The sequence below is a fragment of the Pygocentrus nattereri genome, chromosome 27 (assembly GCF_015220715.1).
Source record: "Pygocentrus nattereri isolate fPygNat1 chromosome 27, fPygNat1.pri, whole genome shotgun sequence".
NCBI classification, from domain to species: Eukaryota; Metazoa; Chordata; class Actinopteri; order Characiformes; family Serrasalmidae; genus Pygocentrus; species Pygocentrus nattereri.
This window is the reverse complement of record NC_051237.1, coordinates 26,818,812-26,844,699: the sequence shown is the minus strand read 5'-3', so window position 1 is coordinate 26,844,699 and position 25,888 is coordinate 26,818,812. Positions and strand designations below refer to the sequence as shown.

General features: G+C 44.1%; 1 protein-coding gene across 6 annotated transcripts in view; it reads right to left on the bottom strand.

Moving 5' to 3' along the window:
* Positions 1–25,888, bottom strand: part of rims2b (regulating synaptic membrane exocytosis 2b) — a 250,923-nt gene that overhangs the window by 204,512 nt on the left and 20,523 nt on the right. For all 6 annotated transcript variants that reach the window (XM_037535353.1, XM_037535354.1, XM_037535355.1 and 3 more), the window contains exons 3-5: positions 23,672–23,758; positions 14,375–14,585; positions 356–483 (exon numbers count right to left, since the gene is read on the bottom strand). In XM_037535353.1, the coding sequence (XP_037391250.1) occupies positions 356–483; positions 14,375–14,585; positions 23,672–23,758 (426 nt within the window). The remainder of the gene's footprint in view (positions 1–355; positions 484–14,374; positions 14,586–23,671; positions 23,759–25,888) is intronic.

The following is a 25,888-nucleotide window of genomic DNA, read 5'->3' as shown; positions in this document are numbered from 1 at the left end:
AACCAGTTCATCATGCAAAGAACCATGTAAGCATGCAAACGATTCCTTGAGTGTTTTTTACGGTTCAATAGAAAACCACTGTCTTTACCCAAGAACCCTTGAAGAGCCATCACTTTAAAGGCAGTAGTTTAATTCTTCATTAAAAGAGGCTGGAGCTGGAGCACATCAGCAGGACCTAACTTCACATGCAGTAAAAGTAAAGTAGGGCCCCCCACGAGTCTAACGTCCCATAAAATACAGCATAATATAATACAACGACATATAAAACATGGACAAATGTCTGTCTTTACAATGATAGCCGTTTTCTGCGTGAGGACCGTGTAGCAGCAGCAGTAGTAGCAGTAGTAAAACTCACCTGTCCACAACTCTGGACCCCTTGGCCTGGGGCCCCAACCCACGGCCCTCAGCGCCGCTGTAGAACCAGGCCCCCGACTTGGTGAGGATTTCTTGTTGTTTTCGGCACAAGTTGCACACCCACATTACCTGCACACAGAGGAGACGGGCGCTCAGTGGACGGCAGAGTTTTAACGAGAAGAAAAGACGCGGGACGAGAAGCAGTGGAGAGTCCGGCTCTGCTGCTGGACGAGAGGTGTGTGTGGGCGACATTCAAATCAGCTTTTCACTCACTCAGATCTGACGTTATTGTCTTCTGTACCGTCGTGCTTTTGTATTTGTGTAAATGGCCTTTGTGTTATTATGTGTGTTATTATTATGTAATTGTACATGTTATGTAATAATGAAAGTATTACATCACGTTATGAACCGTTTCAGCATTTATTCATCAATCTGTCCGCATTTCAGTCCCTCTCTCTGCCTGTTATGGTCTATCTGTCCATCCATATATGCATCCATCCATCTGTCCATCCATTCATCCCTCTATCTATCTATCTTGTCTGTCTCTCTATCCATCCATCCATCTCTTTGTCTATCTATCTATCTATCTATCTATCTATCTATCTATCTATCTTGTCTGTCTCTCTATCCATCCATCCATCTCTTTGTCTATCTATCTATCTATCTATCTATCTATCTATCTATCTATCTATCTATCTATCTATCTATCTATCTATCTATCTATCTATCTATCTATCTATCTACCAGTCTGTGTATACATGGTTGGTTCATGGTTTCTCTGATTGCATCCATCCATCCTGTAGCTGATCGTCCCCTGTTCCACACCCAACTCTCTTCTCCAGTGAACTGGTTCTTCTCTGCATGATAAGCTTCAGTCTGGTCATCTGGGACCCATTTATTTGTGTCCTTTGCTGTCACTCATTTTTCCTGTCTTTTTTGTCCATCCATCCACAGCTTGGACAGATCTTTGTTTGCAGAAGCCCATCATTACAGTGAATTACAGTGAAAGATCTTTTCAAGCTCCTTTATTCTTGTTCTGCCGAGTCTCAGCCTGTCTCATATTTCTTGAGATCCTTTGTTGTTAATAATTGATCCAAGTAAACAAAAGCTGTCCAGCATTTCCACATCTTCACCATCAAAGGTGAAGGCTCTCTTTCCTCATGTCATAACCCTTGTGTTCTTCAGATTCAGCTAAAGTTCTGATGCTGGTGTGGAACCAGGATCTGTGTCGAGGTTCCTGAGATGCTGAGATGCTCTGATATTCTCAATTTCTTTGCATTACTTTACACGGATGACCCAGTCAAAGGAGGTTCTTCAGTCAGTGAAGCACATGTTGACATCCTTCTTGAATTCTTTGGCCTTTTCAGTTATCCTGTGAGGTCTCTCGCAGACACACATCTCACAGGATGTGTGTCTGCCTGCCCATCTGCCCATTCACCCATCCATCGGTCTATCTGTCTGCCCATCTATTCATCTGGCTGTCTATCCATCCATCCGACTCTCCATCCATCCATTCATCCATCTACTCATCCATCCATCCAACTGGCCATCCGTCTATCCATCCATTCCTCTGTCCAAGTATCCATCTAACTCCCCACCTATCCTTTCAACCATTTGTCTAACTCTCCATCCATCCAACTATCCTTGACCCTCTGTCCATCCATCCCTTCATCCATCTACTCATCCATCCATGCATCTATTTATGTGTCCAGTGCATCCATCTAACTGGCCATCTGTCTATCTATCCATCCTTCCATCCATTCATCCATCCATCCAGCCATCCCTCCATCCATCCAAGTATCCATCTAACTCTCCACCCATCCATTTATTCATCTGTATACCTGTTCCATCATCCATACATCCATCCATGTATCCATTTTTCTAACTCTCCATCCATCCATCCATCCATCCATCCATCCATCCATCCATCCATCCATCCATCCATTCATCCATCCATCCCTCCATCCATCCAAGTATCCATCTAACTCTCCACCCATCCATTTATTCATCTGTATACCTGTTCCATCATCCATACATCCATCCATGTATCCATTTTTCTAACTCTCCATCCATCCATCCATCCATCCATCCATCCAAGTATCCATCTAACTCTCCACTGATCCATTTTTTCATCTGTCTATCTGCTCCATCATCTATCTACTCAATCTATGCATCCATCTGTCCATTTATCAACCCAACTCTCCATCCATCCATCCATCCATCTATTTTTTAATAAATATTTTTGTTGAAATGATATTTATCCTATAACCCACAATTGTTTATCTATGGCTGTTATAAGAGTGAATGATTAGAACTTAATGGACAGATTTAAGGCTTAAACACAGCAAGCAGTGCTTACTGAATCAATACGAGTCTGCAGAGCTGGCCTTGTGCTGAACGCGGAGAGGAGGAGGACTGCCTACCTCTGCTGACTCACCAACTGTGTATGTGTGAGTGTGTGTGTGTGTGTGTGTGTGTGTGTGTGTGTGTGTGTGTGTGTGTGTGTCTCATAAAGTTCCTGAACTGCGCCGACAGTTTCTCTGTGAATATCAACACAATCGTTTGATGTGCTAATATCGATAATGGACACAATATAGGATTTATTCAGGCTCTTCAACCTAATTCTGCTTTAACTCCACCTAAACACACAGAGAGAACCAGAAACACGTACACCAGCACTGAGGGACAGTACATACAACCTACTATAGTACATTCATATTCATATCATAACTGATTACTTCCATTTGAGCAACTGGTTCACTCTAATAAGTCAAAATAAGATGCTTCTTCTTAACACGCCCCTATATTTACCAGCACACTCCTGTGTCTCTCGTTTATTCTGTATTTATTGTGTCTGTTGTTCCACTAGTACATGCGCCCTCATGTCCTGGCCTTAACGTATACGCACCAGAGAAATAGTCTAAAAACAAAATGACGATCCATTTCGATTGAACTGGACTGAGCAGTTCCAGAACACCTGGTTATCCTGCGAAGACAAACGATTTCTAATACAGATACGAAAACATTGCTAAAACCGCAGAAACTCATTCATCGTGAATACTTCTCAGACGTTCATCAGGTTTAAGGGATACTGTATACACACTGCAGAACACACATGAAACACATACTTATGATAATAATTATTATATAATATCACATAATTGTGGGAGATTGTATAATTTCATGAACTTTTATGGAAGTGTACTTCCTCAACAGCTGCGCCCATCCATCCATCCATCCATCCATCCATTCATTGACCCATTCATCCATTCAATCATCTACCCATTCATCCTTTTAACCATCCCTCCACTGAACTATCCATCAATCAATCATCTAGATACTGCATCTATTCATGTGTGTGTCTGTCTGTCCATCTGTCCATTCGTCCATCCATCTATTTGTCCACCCATCTATTCACCTGACTGTGTGTCCATCCATCCATCCATCCATCCATATATCTCTAATAATAATAATAATGATGAATAATGATCATCATCATCATGGATAATCATCATCATCATCACCATAATAATAATAATAATAATAATAATAATAATAAAGCACTTTTCAGGAACCCAACAATGCTTACACAGGTTCCACAGTGTCAGAAAGAGCAGATTTTTCAGAGCTAGATCTCATTGATGAGAGTTTTTACGCCCAGCGAGCTGCTAAAGCTCAGGGTCTGGTGTTATAGGGGCGTGTGAGCACCAGCGCTCTTAGGCCCAGTCCCATTTCTTTGTTTCACCCCTACCCCTTGATTTTGAATGTCTCCTTGCCCCTTGTTACATCCATCTATCCAATCATCCATCCATCCATCCATCCATCCATCCATCCATCCATCCATCCATCCATCCATCCACCTGTCCACCTGTCCACCCATCCATCCAATCATCCATCCATGTATCTGTCCTTCCATCTGTTCATCTGGCTGTGTGTCCATTCACCCATCCATCCATCCACCTGTCCATCCATCCATTCAATCATCCATCCATCCATCCATCCATCCATCTGTCCATCCATCCATCCATCCACCCATCCATCCATCTGGTTGTTTGTCCATCCATCCATCCATCCATCTGCCCATCCACCTATCCATCCATCCATCCATCCATCCATCCAATCATCCATCCATCCATCCATGCATCTGTCCATCCATCTATTCATCTAGCTGTGTGTCCATCCATCCATCCTTCTACCCATCCATCCATTCACCCATCCATCCATCTGGTAGTTTGTCCATCCATCCATCCATCTGCCCATCCACCCATCCATCCATCCATCCATCCATCCATCCACCTGTTCATCCATCCATCCATTCATCCATCCATCCATCCATCCATGCATCTGTCCATCCATCTATTCATCTAGCTGTGTGTCCATCCATCCATCCTTCTATCCATCCATCCATCCATCCATCCATTCAATCATCCATCCATCGATCCATGCATCTGTCCATCCGTCTATTCATCTAGCTGTGTGTCCATCCATCTATCCATCCATCCATCCATGCCTCCATCCATCCATCCATCAGTGATATACGGTGTGCATGGCATGGTGAAATGTCGTATAATGTACAGAAGTCTGTTACAGCAACAAGTTACAGGCACCCACATCGTTGCCCATTAAAGGGAGTCATTTCCTACCCATGATGCAGGCGTGAGTCATTTTGACGCTCGCTGTTAGGACAGGAGGGAAACGGTAGACGGTTACAGCCTGGGCCGGAGCTCTCAGCGCCGCGGTCAGCCCCCACCGGTTCACATCAGCGCAGCCCGCCTGGCTCTGCCGTTCTGATTATCAGTCAGTCGTTACTGCTTGAAACCCAGAGTGGATCCGTTTTCAGCACTGCGGGCGGCTCCAGCTGTGTCCAGCGATGTGTGTTGGTCTGTTACTTGTACCCAGAGCAAACGGTGGAATCCAAACTTATACAAGACGTGTAACTGAGAAGCCTGTTGCAGCTCAATATGGTTACATACATAAAGGAAAAGAGCTAAAAACCAAGCTGTGAACGAAGCGACTGCTGGCAGGAAATCTACTTCACGGCTTCAGCAGATGGAAGGCACGGTGTTATTAATCCTGTCGGATCGGAACTGGAGCTCTGAATAAAGTGTAATCCAAATGAAGCAGAAGTATGAGGTCAGTCTGGCGGTCTTCATCACCAAAACAACACCGACGAAGAGTCCAGGTCCAGGAGCCGAGCGGTTCACTGAGTGAGTAGTGCCGTCTGCAGCGCTGCTGCTTATGTCTGTCTACATTATTTATTGATCCTGTTGGGTATCAGGCGGCTAAGCATGACTTCAGCTCATCGCCGCTGTTCGTCATCCGCTAAACTGTGACTGAGAGCGCCAGCTGATTGGCTGCTGGCTCCGACACTGACAACTGAGAGCTGGACGATGTTCTCCAGTAAGGCTGGATGGATTAACCCTTAAAGCACCCTTGCATGTCCACATTCTGAGGCTTATTATTCAGACACTCCACTGAAAGCAATGCGAGGCGTTTGAGTTATCTTGAGCTGTCACCATCAATCATATGAACCCAGTAATCTGATCAGTTATTAACATATTCCTTCACACTTTGCTTTATACTGGACTCAACAATCAGTTAGTTAAGATCAACCACTTTATATGTACGGCCAAAGGCCCAAGTCTGAATGCTGAGGTCAAATGACACATTTTTACAGTCTATTTTATTAATAATGCACATTCTTTACAGAGAAAAAACTTAAACGTGCCATTTTTCTGCACATTTTAATGGACCATTGTTTATTTGCTGTATTTTAACATGCTGGAAAAAAATCAAAAACAACATATAATGCGTGCCAAAACTTTTGCACGGGACAATTTAGGTTTACGTTTCTCTTTATATGTTAACTTCAGTGAATAATCAGTAATTGTGCATTAAAATGTGCCGGAATGTGCTCTCTGAAGAGGACGTGTTAACTTATTCACACCTAGAAAATCAACAGACACATGGAATTTCGTGCAAATTCATCACAAATGATTAATTAAAAAAAAAAAAAAACAGAATAATCATGAATTAATTTGAGTAACGAACGAAAAGCAAACAGTCCCCAGATATCAATACTCAGCTGACATCATGCTAATCAGTGCCAGCTGGCTTCCATTCACTGTACGCGACATTAGAGTGAGTGAGGAGTGGGAGTCTGGCCTCGTGACCGGAAGGTCGCCGGTTCGATCCCCAGAGCCGAGGTATCCTTGAGCAAGACACCTAACCCCCAACTGCTCCCCGCACTGCGGATTGGGCTGCCCACCGCTCTGGGCAAGTGTGCTCACTGCCCCCTAGTGTGTGTGTTCACTAGAGTGTTTGTGGTGTTTCACTTCACGGAAATTTCCCCGTTGTGGGACTAATAAGGGTCTCTTAATCTTAAACTTGTGTACACAGTAACTGAACACACCAGTCACACCATCTGTGTTGATTGTTTTGCAGAACTTCTGTTTCACATTTTCGATTCTTCATCAATTTAATTCGGATCAAAGTTGCTTTCCTTGAGCATTTCTTCCAATACAGATTGGTTCAGATTGCTGACACACGTTTACACAGCAGGTAAAAGTGGAGCAAATCTGATTGTTTGGCTGCGTTTTAAATGCGATTTGTATGTGACATCAGTCTGAACAGAACAGCTCCTAAACCGGTCGCACGTGCGAAAGAATAATGCTTGACGTGGCTCGTCCAGAGGTAAACAATCACAACTGCCAACGAACGCCTGTCGCTTTCAGTTTCGTCTTCGTCAGTGTCGCAGGAGTGATTATGAAGTTCCGGTGGTTGACAGCTGGACTCATTTCTCTGTATAAAGGGCGTTTGCGACAAGTCTGTTCTAATGTTTTGATACAAAAACATCAGCCTAAATGTTTATGAGTCTCAGCAGCACGAAATTATGACGAACGTCGAGTTGGACTGACACAAAACTCGCATGAATTCTGATCCGGCTGTCCAGACTGAGGCTCTGTTCACATTTCCAGGCTGAAGTGGCCTGAATCCGATTTCCTGCCCTGATGTGGCTCAGATCTGGTGTTTTCAGGGCGGTGTGGACACACATCTGATCTTTTCTAATGCGACCTGAGCCGCTTTCATATGTGGTCCTAGATTGGATACGAATCCAATTTGTGGCCATGTGACCTTAATGTGACACTCGGATCGGAATTCATGCACTTTTTTTCCACTGAACCATCATTCAGTGTTACCATGGCAGCAGCGCCGAACAGACGTTAAAGCCTGTAAACGGTGGAAAAGCAGCCCATCTCACCTTTTTCTCCTCCGTGTGGCTCTAATAATGAAGCTGAGAGCTGATCAGAGTTAATGATCTTCTCAGTGAAGCTCGTTCTGCTCGTTAGTTTGTGCTGATGATGCAGTGATTCAGTCACGTGACGTCACTGAGTAGGAGGAGCTCATGAGGGTCAGTTCAGGAGCTGGTTCATCACATTAATGACCGGTTTGAGTCACTGACCTAAACGAGTGTGAACCATCGAGTCAGAGAGACCGGATTTGAGCAATGAGGCTTATAATGTGAGTTGCAATCCCGCAGATCGGATACGGATGGGATTTCAGTACCACATATGAAAGCGTCTCAAATCGGAACTGAAAATGTCAGATTCAGTGTGTTGATCTGTTCACACTGACGCTCAGACTCACATCTGCATCACATATGGAGAAAAAGATGGGATTCGGCCTCTTTCACCTGCTGTGTGAACGAAGCCTTAGAGAGGCTTGATGTGAAATGCTGAGGTCCAGAGAAAGGTACCAAGTTAGACTTCTTCCCAGTGTTGGTGATGGGAACCAGATGTCTGAAGTGTTTTAATGCTTTTACAAACTTTCTCTCTAAGGGTTATTGCATGAAATAGTTATGAACATGCTGCCTGATGTGAATTCATTGTTTTCTGCTACTTTTGAGGTTTTGGCCTAAAATGCATTTTTTCCCAAGGGAGTGGTACATGCAGGGGGGTTAAGTGGCTGGTATAGTGTAGTGGGTAACACCTCTGCCTTCCACACTGCAGGCTGGGGTTTAATCCCCACTTTGGCAAAAACACCCTTCACTATACCAATTAGAGTCCTTGGGCAAGACTCCTAACACTGCCTTCGCCTGCCTGTGTAAAATGATCAAACTGTAAGTTGCTCTAGATAAGAGCGTCAGCCAAATGCCGTAAATGTTTAAGGTAAAATAGTCCATGAAGAATTTGTTTTTCAGTGTTTTTTTTTTTTTACAATATTATCATGATCTAAATTCAAAACAAAACTGGGCTGAACGATTTGGGGAAAACATCTAGTTGCGTTTCTTCTGACCTGCAATGCAACTTAAATGACAATGTAACACTGGACGTAGCAGAAGCTCCTTAGCATTCGGTGCATTCGGTGAAATTTAAAACTTTGTGTCAAGGCAAGCTTGAATAATGTGGGATGCAACTGAAATGTCAGCGCTTGAACACTGCAGTCTTTCAAACTGTGATTCTGATATAAGAACGACTTGTTCAACTGACCAAAAAGGAAAGATTAAAAGCTCAGTGCAGGTCTATGAAAGGCATCATCTGCTCTCATCCATTCAGACAGCTCAAATATGCACCTGTGTGTGTGTGTGTGTGTGTGTGTGAGTGCATGGTAAAGGGCAGCGGCTCCATGACGTCATCAAGGCTGGACTGTAAAAGAATCTGGTCACCCGGTACTTGCGGGGGCAACCCGATCTGACCCTCAGAGCCGTCCACATGACACTAAACACACCCAGCCGGTGTCACTATCGCTCACACACACACACTCACTGACCAGCGCACAGAGGGAGGGTGGGGTGGGGTGTGGGGGTGTGTTGGGCGCTTCACACAAGGCTGGAATTTACTTTTATCCCAAATTCACACCAAGAGCCCAAAATAATGACACATTAAGAGTCCTGCATATCATGGGACGATGAAAATCAATGGCTTTCCCCACATCCCACACAAATAATGCTAAGATTTAACCCTTGTGTTCTGTGGGCCTCATTTTCAATATGTGTGTGTGTGTGTGTGTGTGTGTGTGTGTGTGAGAGAGGGTGAACAACATGAACAGGCTGCTGACTGGCTACAGCTGCTAAAGGAGAACCCTACGCTGGACCCTTGTCATATTTTAAACATCTGGTATTTTTAAATAAACTGGCTGTATTGATTTTATTGTATTGATCAATGTGGTGGGTCCACCAAACCACCACGTAACACACACATCAACACCACACACGAGTGTCCAATCACATCCGCAAGGGGTCGCTGTGGCGGCAGGTATCCATTCGATCAGCTGGAGGTCACTTGATCAGTTGTTTAAAGGCTGATTTATAAAGTAGAATCAGGTTTGGAATGAAAACCTGTGGCCAGACTGACCCTTTCCAGATAATATGGGACACTCTTGATATAAAGGAACATAAGGAGGGAAGAAAATTTTATTTTGCAGTCGTAACTTTCTGAGTTATCATTTTAAATATGCCTAAAAATGTTTATTAAAACTGATGAGGAAAATCTGCACTTGAAACTGATCACACAGCACAAACATAGCCGTTTTATTTACTGTCCAAAACCGCCAGCGTGTCTTCTGAGTTTAGCAGTCAAAAGCCAAAACTTTCTCTCAAATCTATCATAAAACACTCCGATATTGTCCTAGATTTGTTCTTAAACGTGTTCTTGAGAAAGGTCCTAAGGTCCTGCGTCCTAAGGTCCTGCGTCGGGTTCATGACGTGCTCTTAAAGCGCAGAACCGTTCTCAGCGTTGTGCTCTTGGGTGTGTGTGGATTCTGTTCTTCCCTAAGAACGAATCCCAGATAAGAGAAAACTGCTGAACGGCAGGATCTTCGTCGAAACTGCGTCAGTGCGTTTGAAGAAGAAATTTCCTCTTAAAAGAAGAAAGGTTGGGGAACGAGGTCCGACGTGTCAGACACCAGGCAGTGTAACCATCTCATGCTGGAACTTTCTCTGAGGAGCTTTTAGAGGGGGACGTCTGGTTCCCATCACCACCACTGTGAACGGGTCTGACTCTTAAGTTTCTCTAGAACGGAGCGTTTCACACCGAACCGCTCTGAACGGCTCGGTTTACGTCTTAACTATTACGTTTAATTATGCGGTTGTGATGTAAAGGCTACAGTTAAAGTTATGGCTCAAATGCACAAGAAGAAAGCAGTGATGAAGACCGTCAGAGCTGAGCTGCAGCTTAACTATTATTCCCATACTCATCACCCAGCATTGATACAATTACCTTTAAAATACACCCAGAACTTGAAGTTCTCATGAAATCATGCTGTAGTTATTTTTTGACTCGTAGTTCATTGAAACAGGTGGAGAAACTGAGTGGAAAGTGCAGATCCTAAACTTTCAATCCACATCACATTAGTTTGCGTACGTATTTTATTATGATCTGAATTTGATGGAAAGATATTTGTCTTCTTTTTGCGGGAAAGAAAAAAAGAAGTGCAGACTAGAATCTATCACTGCAGAGTGTAAACGTAAATCACTGCTGAATTAAATGTGAACAGCAAAACAACAACAACAACAACAACAACAACAACAGCTCCAGACTTTTAAGGGGAAAAGTTAATGAGTCATGTAAAGAGGTGTCGTATAAAACACGACGTCAGTCACCGTCCAAACACTTCTGCCCTGTGTGGTATATGTGCTGTAGGGTAACCGTAGCCTGCTCAGCCCATCCTCTCCTGAGTCCCTGCTAAACACAATGCATTATGCACACGCTGCAATATTCAGGAGCTGTGAATAGCAGATTAGTCGCTGATTAACAATTGACCAACAGTAATGCTATTTTCCACATCGGCTGGGAAGAGGACACGGCCCAGAGAGCGAATTAGCATCACTCTGAAATCTGTGCCGCTGGAGTCGCTGCTGAAGTGAGCAAACAGACGAGAGTCACCAACATTCATCTGTACGTCAGCTGAACCGTAACAACACCAGAGAAACTAGCAGACCAGCATCATAACCATCTACAGCTACAGACTGCAGTCCAGCTGTTTCTCTGATACTCTGTTACCCTGTTCTTCAGTGGTCAGGACCCCCATGGACCCTCACAGAGCAGGTACTGTTTGGGTGGTGGGTCATTCTCAGCACTGCTGGAGTTTTTAAACACTGTGTCCACTCACTGTCCGCTCTATTAGACACTCCTGCCGTGTAGGTCCACCTTGTAGATGTAAAGTCAGAGACGACAGCTCATCTGCTGCTGCACAGTTTGTGTTGGTCATCCTCTGGTCCTTCATCACTGGTCACAGGACGCCGCCCACAGGACGCCGCCCACAGGACGCTGCCCACAGGACGCTGTCGGCTGGATATTATTGGTTCTCAGTCCAGCAGAGACACTGAGGTGTTTACAAACTCCAGCAGCACTGCTGTGTCTGATCCACTCGCACCAGCGCAACACACACTAACACACCACCACCACATCAGTGTTACTGCAGTGCTGAGAATGACCCACCACCCAAACAGTACCTGCTCTGTGAGGGTCTGTGGGGGTCCTGACCACTGAAGAACAGGGTAACAGAGTATCAGAGAAACAGATGGACTACAGTCTGTAACTGTAGAACTACAGAGTGCAGCTATACGGTAAGTGGAGCTGATAAAGTGGACAGTGAGCGTAGAAACAAGGAGGTGGTCAGAACGTTACGCCTGACCGGTGTATGTTAGATCATAAAATTATGGCAGGGAATGTTTGTGAAAGAAAAGAAGGAAAGAATAAAGGAAAGTGCACAAAAGAGTCAGACAGAGACAGAGAGAGAGAGAGAGAGAGAGAGAGACAGAGAGAGAGAGAGAGAGAGAGAGAGAGAGAGAGACGAATACAAGCGAGTTCTGTTGTGACCTATACAGACATGTGCTGCCCCCTAGTGGACTCCTTCCTATATGACTTGTACTTTTTTCCAACTAATACTATAGAATTAAGATTAGGTCTGAACAAATAACATTTTATATCTGACTTTATATCTGAAAGAATGCAATTTTCAGTTCACAGCACCCACAATTTTAATTGTTTTCCACATCAAGTTTAAACTGGGGAGATTTAATCTAAAACACAGAGCTTGTGAATTGACAGTCTCACTACATGTAGCCTGTAAGCCTCAAGTGCTGGTCTAATTTAGTAAACAGCAAACCTGCAGCTTAAACCACAACGGCAGCACTTTTGAGAATAAACATACCCTGTGTTTCCACTCACTGGCCACTTTATTAGAAACGCCTACCCTGTGTTTCCACTCACTGGCCACTTTATTAGAAACGCCTGCCTGGTGTTTCCACTCACTGACCACTTTATTAGAAACACCCGCCTGGTGTTTCCACTCACTGGCCACTTTATTAGAAACGCCTGCCTGGTGTTTCCACTCACTGACCACTTTATTAGAAACACCCGCCTGGTGTTTCCACTCACTGGCCACTTTATTAGAAACGCCTGCCTGGTGTTTCCACTCACTGGCCACTTTATTAGAAACGCCTGCCTGGTGTTTCCACTCACTGGCCACTTTATTAGAAACACCTGCCTTGTTTTTCCACTCACTGGCCACTTTATTAGAAACGCCTGCCTGGTGTTTCCACTCACTGGCCACTTTATTAGAAACGCCTACCCTGTGTTTCCACTCACTGGCCACTTTATTAGAAACGCCTGCCTGGTGTTTCCACTCACTGGCCACTTTATTAGAAACGCCTACCCTGTGTTTCCACTCACTGGCCACTTTATTAGAAACGCCTGCCTTGTGTTTCCACTCACTGGCCACTTTATTAGAAACACCCGCCTGGTGTTTCCACTCACTGGCCACTTTATTAGAAACGCCTGCCTGGTGTTTCCACTCACTGGCCACTTTATTAGAAACGCCTGCCTGGTGTTTCCACTCACTGGCCACTTTATTAGAAACACCTGCCTTGTTTTTCCACTCACTGGCCACTTTATTAGAAACGCCTGCCTTGTGTTTCCACTCACTGGCCACTTTATTAGAAACACCCGCCTGGTGTTTCCACTCACTGGCCACTTTATTAGAAACGCCTGCCTTGTGTTTCCACTCACTGGCCACTTTATTAGAAACGCCTGCCTGGTGTTTCCACTCACTGGCCACTTTATTAGAAACGCCTGCCTGGTGTTTCCACTCACTGGCCACTTTATTAGAAACGCCTGCCTTGTGTTTCCACTCACTGGCCACTTTATTAGAAACACCTGCCTTGTTTTTCCACTCACTGGCCACTTTATTAGAAACGCCTGCCTGGTGTTTCCACTCACTGGCCACTTTATTAGAAACGCCTGCCTGGTGTTTCCACTCACTGGCCACTTTATTAGAAACACCTGCCTTGTGTTTCCACTCACTGGCCACTTTATTAGAAACACCTGCCTTGTGTTTCCACTCACTGGCCACTTTATTAGAAACACCCGCCTGGTGTTTCCACTCACTGGCCACTTTATTAGAAACGCCTGCCTTGTGTTTCCACTCACTGGCCACTTTATTAGAAACGCCTGCCTTGTGTTTCCACTCACTGGCCACTGTATTAGAAACGCCTGCCTGGTGTTTCCACTCACTGGCCACTTTATTAGAAACGCCTGCTTTGTGTTTCCACTCACTGGCCACTTTATTAGAAACGCCTGCCTGGTGTTTCCACTCACTGGCCACTTTATTAGAAACGCCTACCCTGTGTTTCCACTCACTGGCCACTTTATTAGAAACGCCTATCTTGTGTTTCCACTCACTGGCCACTTTATTAGAAACGCCTGCCTGGTGTTTCCACTCACTGGCCACTTTATTAGAAACGCCTGCCTTGTGTTTCCACAGACTGGCCACTTTATTAGAAACACCCACCCTGCTCTTCCACTCACTGGCCACTTTATTAGAAACACCTACCTTGTGTTTCCACAGACTGGCCACTTTATTAGAAACACCCACCCTGCTCTTCCACTCACTGGCCACTTTATTAGAAACACCCACCCTGCACCCTGCACAATTCTAAAATTGAAATTTTAAAGTGATGATGAGGGGGTGCAAAGTCACAGAGCAGGTCTAGCTACACTATCAGACGCAGTCTGCATACCTTGTTGGATCTCAGAGAGACACGTCCTCCGCACCGCGCACAGAACTTGGTTTGGCAATAAGAACACACATGGCCGCAGCCGTCGGCAAACTTGGTTTTGTGGCAGATTCCGCAGGTGGGGGAGTCGCCCTTCTGCTCCTGAGCCTTCTGAGCCTCATCCCCGATCTTCTTCACCTGGTCCTTATACATCTCAAACTGCTGGTGCAGCTTCCTGCACAGAGGGAAGAGCCAGAATCACAAACTGTTCTCTCAGTGCTCTTTGCACGTTCTAGCTCAGGCCAAATAAACATGAGCGCAAAGACAGGTATGTAGAGCATATCTAGACAGAAGTTCAGATACAAGAATAAACGTAAGAACTAAGACTAAACCGGACATAATAATACAGCAGATAAACAGAATAATCAGTCCGGATTAAGAATGACTGACATACTTTAACAACCGGCCATAAGACAGACTGTTATCACCTTCAGCTCGTGCTGTGGATCACATGCTACCTATTGTATAAGAGTTAATTAATAGCAAACAATGTTTGTGGTGGTTCACGAGTGATGGGAAGAGGGATGGTGAGATCGGCCGCAGGCTGGGACAGGCGGCAGCAGTAATGCGGTCACTGTACCGGACTGTAGTGGTGAAGAGGAGCTGAGCCATAAGTCGAAGCTCTCTGTTTACCGGTCAGTCTACATCCTGACCCTCACCTGTGGTCATGAGCTGTGGGTGATGACCGAAAGAACGAGATCGCGAATACAAGCGACGGAAATGAGCCTCTTCACAGGGTGGTGCTACACTCTATTTGATGGGCTGAGGAGCTCGGTCATCCTGGAGGAGCTCGGAGTAGAGCCGCTACTCCTCCACAAGGAGAGGAGCCAGCTGAGGTGGTTTGGGCATCTGACCAGGAGGCCCCCCTTGGGTTTACCAGGCACTACTTACTGGGACGAGACCCCGGGGTCGTCCTAGGACCTGCTGGAGGGATGATATTTCCAAGTTGGCCTTGGAGTGGCTAGGAAATTGTGGGGGGACACGGTGGTCTGAGAATTCTGCTCTCCCAGCTGATACCACGAGTCTATCTGGCCTAAGCAGTTAATGATGATGATGATGATGATGATGATGATGATGAGGTGCTTTTTGGATCAAAAGGAAGCCAATGAAGGTGCTCTACAGTACCAAACCATATAGGGAACAAAGGAACAAAGAAAGGCACTTATTTGTTGAAGAAGTTAAAAAGTCCGTCTGTCACCTGAATGACCATCACCATGCGGGTCACTCATTGTTGTTGAGTTCCTATGTAGTAAGAAAAACAATTATTTACAGTTTGGGCAAAAGAGAGCCTCGTTTGTCTTCTCTTTGTTTGTGTTTTTAATATTGTCAGTTTCTTCTGCCGAAGAAAGTAGTTGTAGTACAGTGACCATTGCTGTTGCTTAGCAACCAGTAGAATGATGCAGGTATGGTCAGATTTAATGACACAGGTAGAAGCTTCTCAGTCATTTAGATCAAGTGGTCAGAACTGCGGTTCATGAATTATAAAGGGCCCATATCCTGCATTTTTATATTTATCTTTTTTCCTGGAGGTCCACTTACAGTGTTTGTTTGGCTTTTTTTTTTCAAAAACATTTTTTTTATATCAAAAACAGATATAATTCATTTTTGTGTGACCATTTTCCAACCTCTCCTCATCCCTTAGAATTAAACAGGCTGACTGTTTCTGTGCCTTCAAGACTGTTGAATGCAAATGAGCTCTGTTCTGATTGGCTGTGCCTCATTCAAAAAGCAGTCCAGCTGAAAAACGTATAACTTTGTAACTGCTTATAACCAGTGGTGGACAGTATCTGAGTAACTGAGTAACTGAGTAAATGTAATTAGTTTCTGTACTTTAGTATTTTTGGTGTATCTGTACTGAAGTTTCTCCATTCTGGGCGACTTTTTCCTTTCACTCCACTACATTTCAGAGTCTAATATCCGACTTTTTCCTCCTACATTTTGAGAAATCTGTGGTTCCTTTTGGTTTCTGTGTGTATAAAAACGTAACATGTCAAAACGAAAGAAGCGCAAAGCCAGAGCACCAATCAGGGCCCAGCGGTCACTTTGTTTAGAGCTGGTTTTGACCTGTTGGTCAGACCGACCCAGTGCAGCACGCGGTTCAACGTCAGCGCAGCAGCGTAAAACTTTGGGAGAGTCTGTTCAACATAAATGATGAACTAACCTAACTTTGTGTAAATAGAGCTCAATATAGAAATATGTCCACATATGCAGTCGAGACTGACGCGGCTTTTTTCTGAATTTCTACAAACACCATTTCATTTTATAGTAAATGAGTTTGGGCTGGTTTATGTTTATGAACAGACGCCTACAGATCAACATAGTAAAGGAGCTCATCTGTGATCCTGAGTTTAAAGCCAGTTTTTATTCAACTTAAACTTGGAACTAAGTTGTAAATAAATCTGAAACTGAAACTTTGCTTGTGTGTAAAAAGTGATTTCAGAGCCACTCGGTTCTCCCTGATGGAAACTGTTTACCTTCAGTGTTTTGTGCTTCTGATCATTTTAATAGACGTCAGCGTCACTAATTAATGACGTTCTATTAAAAGACTGGTTTACCAAGAGAGACGCTGGAGGACTTTCACCTGAAATGAGTTCATGAAGCCAGTCTGGTTATAAAAATGATAACAGGACATCAGAGCCAGAATTACTCTTTTAGTACTTTTACTTTATACTTAAGTACATTTGAAGGGAAATACTTTAGTACTTTTACTCAAGTGGAGGTCTAAAGGGAGGAACTTCTACTTTTACTGGAGGAATATTTTACCTTGGGGGTCTCGACTTTAACTCAGGTACATGGTTTGAGTACTTCGTCCACCACTGACTATAATGTCAGTGTTAGTGGGCGGGGCTAAAATGCTGTAGCTTGAATAGCCACATATTACTAATTAGTTGTTTTCCGTGACATCACAAGCTCATGGAAGTGAAAACAGGCTGTCTTTGCAGCTTAGTCTCCATCTATGGACTGTGTGCAGAAGAGAGTGAACAGTATGTTATGAAAACAATGTTTACAAACTACATCAAACTCTTTTATTTCAAAAGAGCACAAGGAACTCTGTTTTTCCAAGATATAAGTCCTTTAGGCTAAAGCTAGACTCTTAAAAAAGATGGTTCTTCAAGGGTTCTTTAATAAAGAAAATGGTTCTTTGCACCATGAAGGGGTTATTCAGACTAAGGGAGAATGTGCTGTATGAAATTCTATATAGAACCTTTTTGAAAATGGATTCATAAAGCACCAAAGGGGTTCTGCTATTGCTATGAAGTCAAGCTTGTCACAACAGAAGAAACCTATTTAGAACCTATATAGGTTTCTATATAGGTGCTATATAGAATCCTTTTCAAAAAGGTTCTGCATAGGATCATCTACGTCACATTCTGCGATCTGGAACAGGGCCGTATATGAAAGTGATGAGATCTCACACTTTTCTAATGGAGATGTTATTCAGCTGAGATGAGTCAGACGCTGAAGAGTTAAGCCACGTGTTTCATTTCTCAGGAGCCGAATTTCAGAAACAGACTTCAGTCTCACTCCGATATCAAGCTGGACTTAACTGAGTCTAGGAGAAGAACCTGAGATAAAGATTTAGGATATTTCTTTCAGACCCTGCACATATTCACATATTCATCTCTTTTAGCTCTTTTTAAAGCCAAGCTCATCACATTGTCTGAACTTCAATCGAGTGTGTTTACATGCACTTAACAATCCGATAACTCCAGAAAATCAGATTTGGTCAGAAACCCAATCAACGTGTTTACATGCACTTGAGTAATCAGACAACGGGGAAACTCCAGGTCTACAGGAGTCAGACAGTAATCAGACAACGGGGAAACTCCAGGTCTACAGGAGTCAGACAGTAATCAGATAATGGGGAAACTCCAGGTCTACAGGAGTCAGACAGTAATCAGATAATGGGGAAACTCCAGGTCTACATGAGTCAGACAGTAATCAGATAATGGGGAAACTCCAGGTCTACAGGAGTCAGACAGTAATCAGATAATGGGGAAACTCCAGGTCTACAGGAGTCAGACAGTAATCAGATAATGGGGAAACTCCAGGTCTACAGGAGTCAGACAGTAATCAGATAACGGAGAAACTCCAGGTCTACATGAGTCAGACAGTAATCAGATAACGGGGAAACTCCAGGTCTACATGAGTCAGACAGTAATCAGATAACGGGGAAACTCCAGGTCTACATGAGTCAGACAGTAATCAGATAACGGGGAAACTCCAGGTCTACATGAGTCAGACAGTAATCAGATAACGGGGAAACTCCAGGTCTACATGAGTCAGACAGTAATCAGATAATGGGGAAACTCCAGGTCTACATGAGTCAGACAGTAATCGGATAATGGGGAAACTCCAGGTCTACATGAGTCAGACAGTAATCGGATAATGGGGAAACTCCAGGTCTACAGGAGTCAGACAGTAATCGGATAATGGGGAAACTCCAGGTCTACATGAGTCAGACAGTAATCAGATAATGGGGAAACTCCAGGTCTACAGGAGTCAGACAGTAATCAGATAATGGGGAAACTCCAGGTCTACATGAGTCAGACAGTAATCAGATAATGGGGAAACTCCAGGTCTACATGAGTCAGACAGTAATCAGATAATGGGGAAACTCCAGGTCTACATGAGTCAGACAGTAATCAGATAATGGGGAAACTCCAGGTCTACATGAGTCAGACAGTAATCGGATAATGGGGAAACTCCAGGTCTACATGAGTCAGACAGTAATCGGATAATGGGGAAACTCCAGGTCTACATGAGTCAGACAGTAATCGGATAATGGGGAAACTCCAGGTCTACAGGAGTCAGACAGTAATCGGATAATGGGGAAACTCCAGGTCTACATGAGTCAGACAGTAATCAGATAATGGGGAAACTCCAGGTCTACAGGAGTCAGACAGTAATCAGATAATGGGGAAACTCCAGGTCTACATGAGTCAGACAGTAATCAGATAATGGGGAAACTCCAGGTCTATAGGAGTCAGACAGTAATCAGATAACGGGGAAACTCCAGGTCTACAGGAGTCAGACAGTAATCAGACAACAGGGAAACTCCAGGTCTACAGGAGTCAGACAGTAATCAGATAACGGAGAAACTCCAGGTCTACATGAATCAGACAGTAATCAGATAACTGAGAAACTCCAGGTCTACATGAATCAGACAGTAATCAGATAACGGGGAAACTCCAGGTCTACAGGAGTCAGACAGTAATCAGATAATGGGGAAACTCCAGGTCTACAGGAGTCAGACAGTAATCAGATAATGGGGAAACTCCAGGTCTACAGGAGTCAGACAGTAATCAGACAACAGGGAAACTCCAGGTCTACAGGAGTCAGACAGTAATCAGATAATGGGGAAACTCCAGGTCTACATGAGTCAGACAGTAATCAGATAATGGGGAAACTCCAGGTCTACATGAGTCAGACAGTAATCAGATAATGGGGAAACTCCAGGTCTACAGGAGTCAGACAGTAATCAGATAAAGGGGAAACTCCAGGTCTACATGAGTCAGACAGTAATCAGATAATGGGGAAACTCCAGGTCTATAGGAGTCAGACAGTAATCAGATAATGGGGAAACTCCAGGTCTACATGAGTCAGACAGTAATCAGATAATGGGGAAACTCCAGGTCTACAGGAGTCAGACAGTAATCAGATAATGGGGAAACTCCAGATCTACAGGAGTCAGACAGTAATCAGATAATGGGGAAACTCCAGATCTACATGAGTCAGACAGTAATCAGATCATGGGGAAACTCCAGGTCTACAGGAGTCAGACAGTAATCAGATAATGGGGAAACTCCAGGTCTACAGGAGTCAGACAGTAATCAGACAACAGGGAAACTCCAGGTCTACAGGAGTCAGACAGTAATCAGATAACGGAGAAACTCCAGGTCTACATGAATCAGACAGTAATCAGATAACGGAGAAACTCCAGGTCTACATGAATCAGACAGTAATCAGATAATGGGGAAACTCCAGGTCTACAGGAGTCAGACAGTAATCAGATAATGGGGAAACTCCAGGTCTACATGAGTCAGACAGTAATCAGATAATGGGGAAACTCCAGGTCTACATGAGTCAGACAGTAATCAGATAATGGGGAAACTCCAGGTCTACAGGAGTCAGACAGTAATCAGATAATGGGGAAACTCCAGGTCTACAGGAGTCAGACAGTAATCAGATAAAGGGGAAACTCCAGGTCTACATGAGTCAGACAGTAATCAGATAATGGGGAAACTCCAGGTCTATAGGAGTCAGACAGTAATCAGATAATGGGGAAACTCCAGGTCTACAGGAGTCAGACAGTAATCAGATAATGGGGAAACTCCAGGTCTACAGGAGTCAGACAGTAATCAGATAATGGGGAAACTCCAGGTCTACAGGAGTCAGACAGTAATCAGATAATGGGGAAACTCCAGATCTACATGAGTCAGACAGTAATCAGATCATGGGGAAACTCCAGGTCTACAGGAGTCAGACAGTAATCAGATAACGGGGAAACTCCAGGTCTACAGGAGTCAGACAGTAATCAGATAATGGGGAAACTCCAGGTCTACAGGAGTCAGACAGTGATCAGATTTCTGCTTTACAACCAGCCAATAAACTCACAGAAGAAGATGCGACGTGAATGTAACGTAAAGCTCAAACTTCATGCTGCGTTTTTTTTAAAACATCACACGACTTTAGCTGAAAATCTGAACATACATCATCTAGAAGATGAACAATATTTAAATCCTTCACTTCGTTAAGTGTGTACTTGGTTTCAGCGTCACTTCAAACTTTTTTTGCTGCGCCTTGTGGCGACGCTACTCGCTTATTTCCGGTACCGCCGTCTGTTTTCACACATGCTCAGATTAGGGATGGTGTGAAAAAACGATTCTGAATCGATTTACAAATGACAAAAAGCTATTTTCTAAGTATTTAATTTATAACGTAATGTTGACGGAACGCAAAAGGCAGAATTTGCAAGTGCGGAAGTGCAGCGCCCGGACAGTCTGTGGCAGCACATAACAAAAACAACTGGAGGTTAGGGAACCAGCCTCGTCGCTGGTTTGGTCCCCTGAGCCGACAATACGTGACTGAAGTGCCCTTGAGCAAGACACCTCACCCCCAACTGCTCCCTGGCCATGGACAGGGCTGCCCACCACTCCGGGCAAGTGTGCTCACTGCCCCCTAGTGTGTGTGTTCATTAGTGAGTATGTGGTGTTTCACTGCACGGATGGGTTAAAATGTAAAAGTGAAGTTTCCTCGTTGAGGGACTAACAATCTGACTTTTCGCCAAACCATTCCTTTAAAAGGAGCAGTGGATCTGGATGATAAAGGAGGTGACAGTTGAGTGATGAAGAGATGAAGTTCTTTCTTACTAAACCATTCTCCACTGGTGTGATTCAACTCTAGCTAAGAAAAGAGAATTTATGAAAGAATAAAACGGACCTATTGCAGCTGGATTGAGGCAAGTTTTGAGCTGCACAAACGTCCACCGAACACTTAAACGTGTTCAAAACATGTTCCTCTTGCCACTGCGTCTGCCGACGTTAAAGGGAATCTTTCCTTTTGGGACACGTTCTAGGGAAGTCATGGGCTGGAGGTTAGGGAACCAGCCTAGTGACCGGAAGGTTACTGGTTCGATCCCTAGAGCCGACAGCACATGATTGAGGTGTCCTAGAGCAAGACACCGAACCCCCAACTGCTCCCCGGGCGCTGCGGATTGGGCTTCTCACTAGCCCCTAGTGTGTGTGTGCTCACTAGTGTGTATGTGGTGTTTATTTTTTTCTTCCTGTAAGCCGCTCTGGATTAGAGTGTCTGCTAAATGCTGTAAATGTAAAATGCACAGAATATTCCAATAAATTAAATAGCCCCACCCATTTCTGTGCAATTCTCCCCCTTTTGTGCATAAAGGAACAGAACCACAATCTTCTGTTTCCATGCACATGATCCATTAACTGCACCTTTTGGCTAGAGCCACAGTGCAGAACATGCCTGGTTCTGAAACTGTGCAGGTGGGTTAATACATTGGGCCCTCAGTTATTCCAAAGCTGCCTTATGTATTCATGGCCAGTGCTGTGCATGAACGGCGTTTTTGTGAACGCTGAACTGAAAACAAGTGGCAGTCGTGGGCTGGAGGTCAGGGAACCAGCCCTGTGACCGGAAGGTTGCCAGGTCGATCCCCTCGGCTGACAGTCCATGACTTGAGCAAGACACCTAACCCCCAACTGCTCCCCGGGCGCCGTGGATAGGGCTGCCCACCGCTCCGGGCAAGTGTGGGCAAGTAGGGCACTAGCCCTATCACTAGTGTGCATGTTTGTGGGTGTTTCACTGCACGGATGGGTTAAATGCAGAGGTCTAATTCCACAGCGTGCAAACACAGAGACAAATGGTTGTAAATTCTATTCTATTCTATAAATTCTGAATGAATCACTTTGCAAATGATGCACGTGAAAGCGAGCGGCGCTCAGTCTCGCGAGAGCGAAGAAGCACGTTTTAGGGTACGCCGCATGACGCTTTGATGAACACTGCCAAGCATGTCTAGTGTTAGTGGTAGAGACGTAACTGCAGAAGTCGGGTTGTTTGAGCATGTGAAACAGTTTTATGAACACACAAGTGTGGACAAATTGTGCCCACCGGGTCTGAAAAAACAAGTCTGGACGTCAGCCACGTCTACACTGCATTTAAAACGACACACTGAGTTGAAACATCAAAGCAGTCTTGTGGAATACATGCAACATAATAACGAGCGCAGGAAATCATTAACATTTCCGATGCAACACCTGCAAAGTTTACCCACCCAATTCAAGCTCACAGCATTTTGTACAGGACCTGCAGCCTTTGTTTCCCAACAAGTGGACACTAGACTAGCTACACTGTGGGAGATCTACATATTCTGAGTAACGTTAAGGTCGAAAAGCCACCCTTCATCAAATTGGTGACTGGCTTGCAGCCCAGAAGTCAAGAAAGCAAGTGACTTACAGAAAATGTTGAGAGTATTACTGACTTAAAACTGTGGTTTACAGTAATTCATTAAGTTCATGAGTAGCAATGATTTGGGGCTGGTGGTGGAAGGGTAGAAAGAGGTTCTATTGAAAAAGAATAGCGGCCTATCAGTGTGAACTGGCACAACACTGTTCACGGCCAAAGTGCTGAAGTCCACAAACCAGGCTGCCACATCTCACTGCTCCTGGGTGGTCCATCTTTTATGGGGCTACGGGGCAACTACAGTGAGTTTGAGGCAAGTATCTCCTCTGCTGTACTTACGACTTGAGGTCCTCTTCAGTGGGTGACTTTGCTTGAGGCTGCAGAGCATTACTAACCAGCTCACTGAGGCCAATTAAAGGGTTCCACCTGTTTAAATAAGCACAGCAACGTCAGAAATCCAGAGCTAGGCCTCATTATTCCATTCCCCCCCCCCCCCCCCCCCACTTTCTCTTTGCTAAAGTGGGTCACACCTTTAGCTTGACTCCTGAAAGGTCTCAAAGTGGCCTTTTACAGCCTGTTGGAAAATACTACAGCAAGGTTTTTTGGGTAACATCTAGTAATTAGGAAAAAACGAATGCATACTATGCCAGGGCATCAGGCATGAGTCACAGAGAGCCACAGCACTGCAGAGTTTAGCATTTTGCTTCATAATAACAGCTGATTTAGCTTATCATGGATAATCAGTTATCAAGCGGGCAGGAGACACCTAAAGGAAAAGTTTGACCGTATCCAATTTTACCCAGTTTTCCTCTTTACTCCCAGGGGAGACGATCATGCCACACATGTTTGGTGTCTCAAGTTGCTTCTATAGTTTTGCACTGGAGCAACAAGTACAGTAAAGAATATATTAGCATTAGACAAACTGCAAAAGCAGTGAACTGTAATCTCAAATAGGTGGTTTTTGACATACTGGTACAAACAGGGGTTTACAGGTTAAAAACTGCAAGCATTATATCGGTGTGCATCAAATAAGCACAAACAGCGTGATGTACAAACAGGGCAAACCACACTAAATCAGCCTGAGTCAGGGATGTTTCAAATGAAAATGAAAACGCAGCAGACCCTCCATCACCTCCCGCTGTCTACACCGTTTCATCTGAAGTAGTCCACTTTGTTTTCAAGGCAGCGGACATGAAAGAACAGCAGTGTCCAGATTCACAGAAGCATCCTTAATAAAAACATGTGAGGGTTCTTAAGACAAACGATTCCTGATAAAAACTTCTCGAGTTCTCAAATATGCTTTTAAGATAATCTTAATTATTTTCTTAAGAAAATCTTGTTTTCTAATGTGGGTTACACTGCAATTCACCATCTACCCTAAACGATGGTACATTTTGAATTTGCATTAATTGTTCTTACTTCCGTTATTTAGTTTCATCCGAGAAGCAAAGCGGAGGAAAAACGTCGAACCAAGTGTTCAAAAAAAGTAGCAAACAAGGTCTGGAGGTGATGGTGGAAGAGACAACCAACAGGAAAATAATCCTCAGTGGAAAATATGATAATTATGGGTGATGGACGAGGACGAGGAGCAGCAGAGGCAGCGACCGTGATAAATTTAGACGCTCACCTTCTCAACTTTTACAGCCTGAGACAGTGCGAGTCTGTCGTAAGGTTAAGAGGACATTTAAAAACAACGTTTTCAAGAACAATGAATAGAATTATTCTTAAGAAAATAAATAATCTTTGAGAATTTATTTAAAGAATAACAATTTCTCATCATTTTTTCTTATAGAATAAACACATGTTCGCTTTCGCAAATCAGGCCCCAGGTCTTTTTAGGGTTAGCACTAGCCTAACACGGTCACCGGAGTGCTTCTATTTCTTGTCATACCACCCGAGGATCCACCTGATCAACTGCATCAGACGATGCTGGATTCTTGGGTTTTGTCTGCAAAGCAAGCCGGGGAGCAGCTGGTACTGAAGAATGAAGGACTGTACCAATGTCTGGCGGTCAGGGTGGAGGGGGGGTGGGCATACAGGACATACCTAAGAAACGAATGATCTGAGACATTCAATGAAGCTGAACTTGTCTTCTTATTTGAATTTTCTGTTCCACCTTAAATGGTGTAACAGTTACACTGGGGCACTTGTACAACTCCCAGAATGTAACTGCTGCTCCATTTAAAGTGGAACGGGAAATTAGAACAGAAACTCAGACATGAAACTGTATTTAGCGCTGTTATTGCTGGGCCTGTGGGGTTAGTCTTAGGAAGCAATATTGGCATACATTTATCTACATGTTGTTCAATTTCGGTTTTACTACTTTGCACGTTAAAAAATCTCAGGGTTACTTTGGTTGGTCATTAAGGTTTACTTTTTCTTGTATTGAAACCATCAGAACTTGTACAGTGACATAAACTGGGACAAAGGTACAGACAGTGAGGTCCAGCTTCAATGCCACTATAAGGCTTAGTGATCCTACAACTGGCTTTAAGCTATGCAGCATAACTTTGAAAGCTTTTAGACAGTGTGACAGCTGGTTACCCTAAGTGGGGA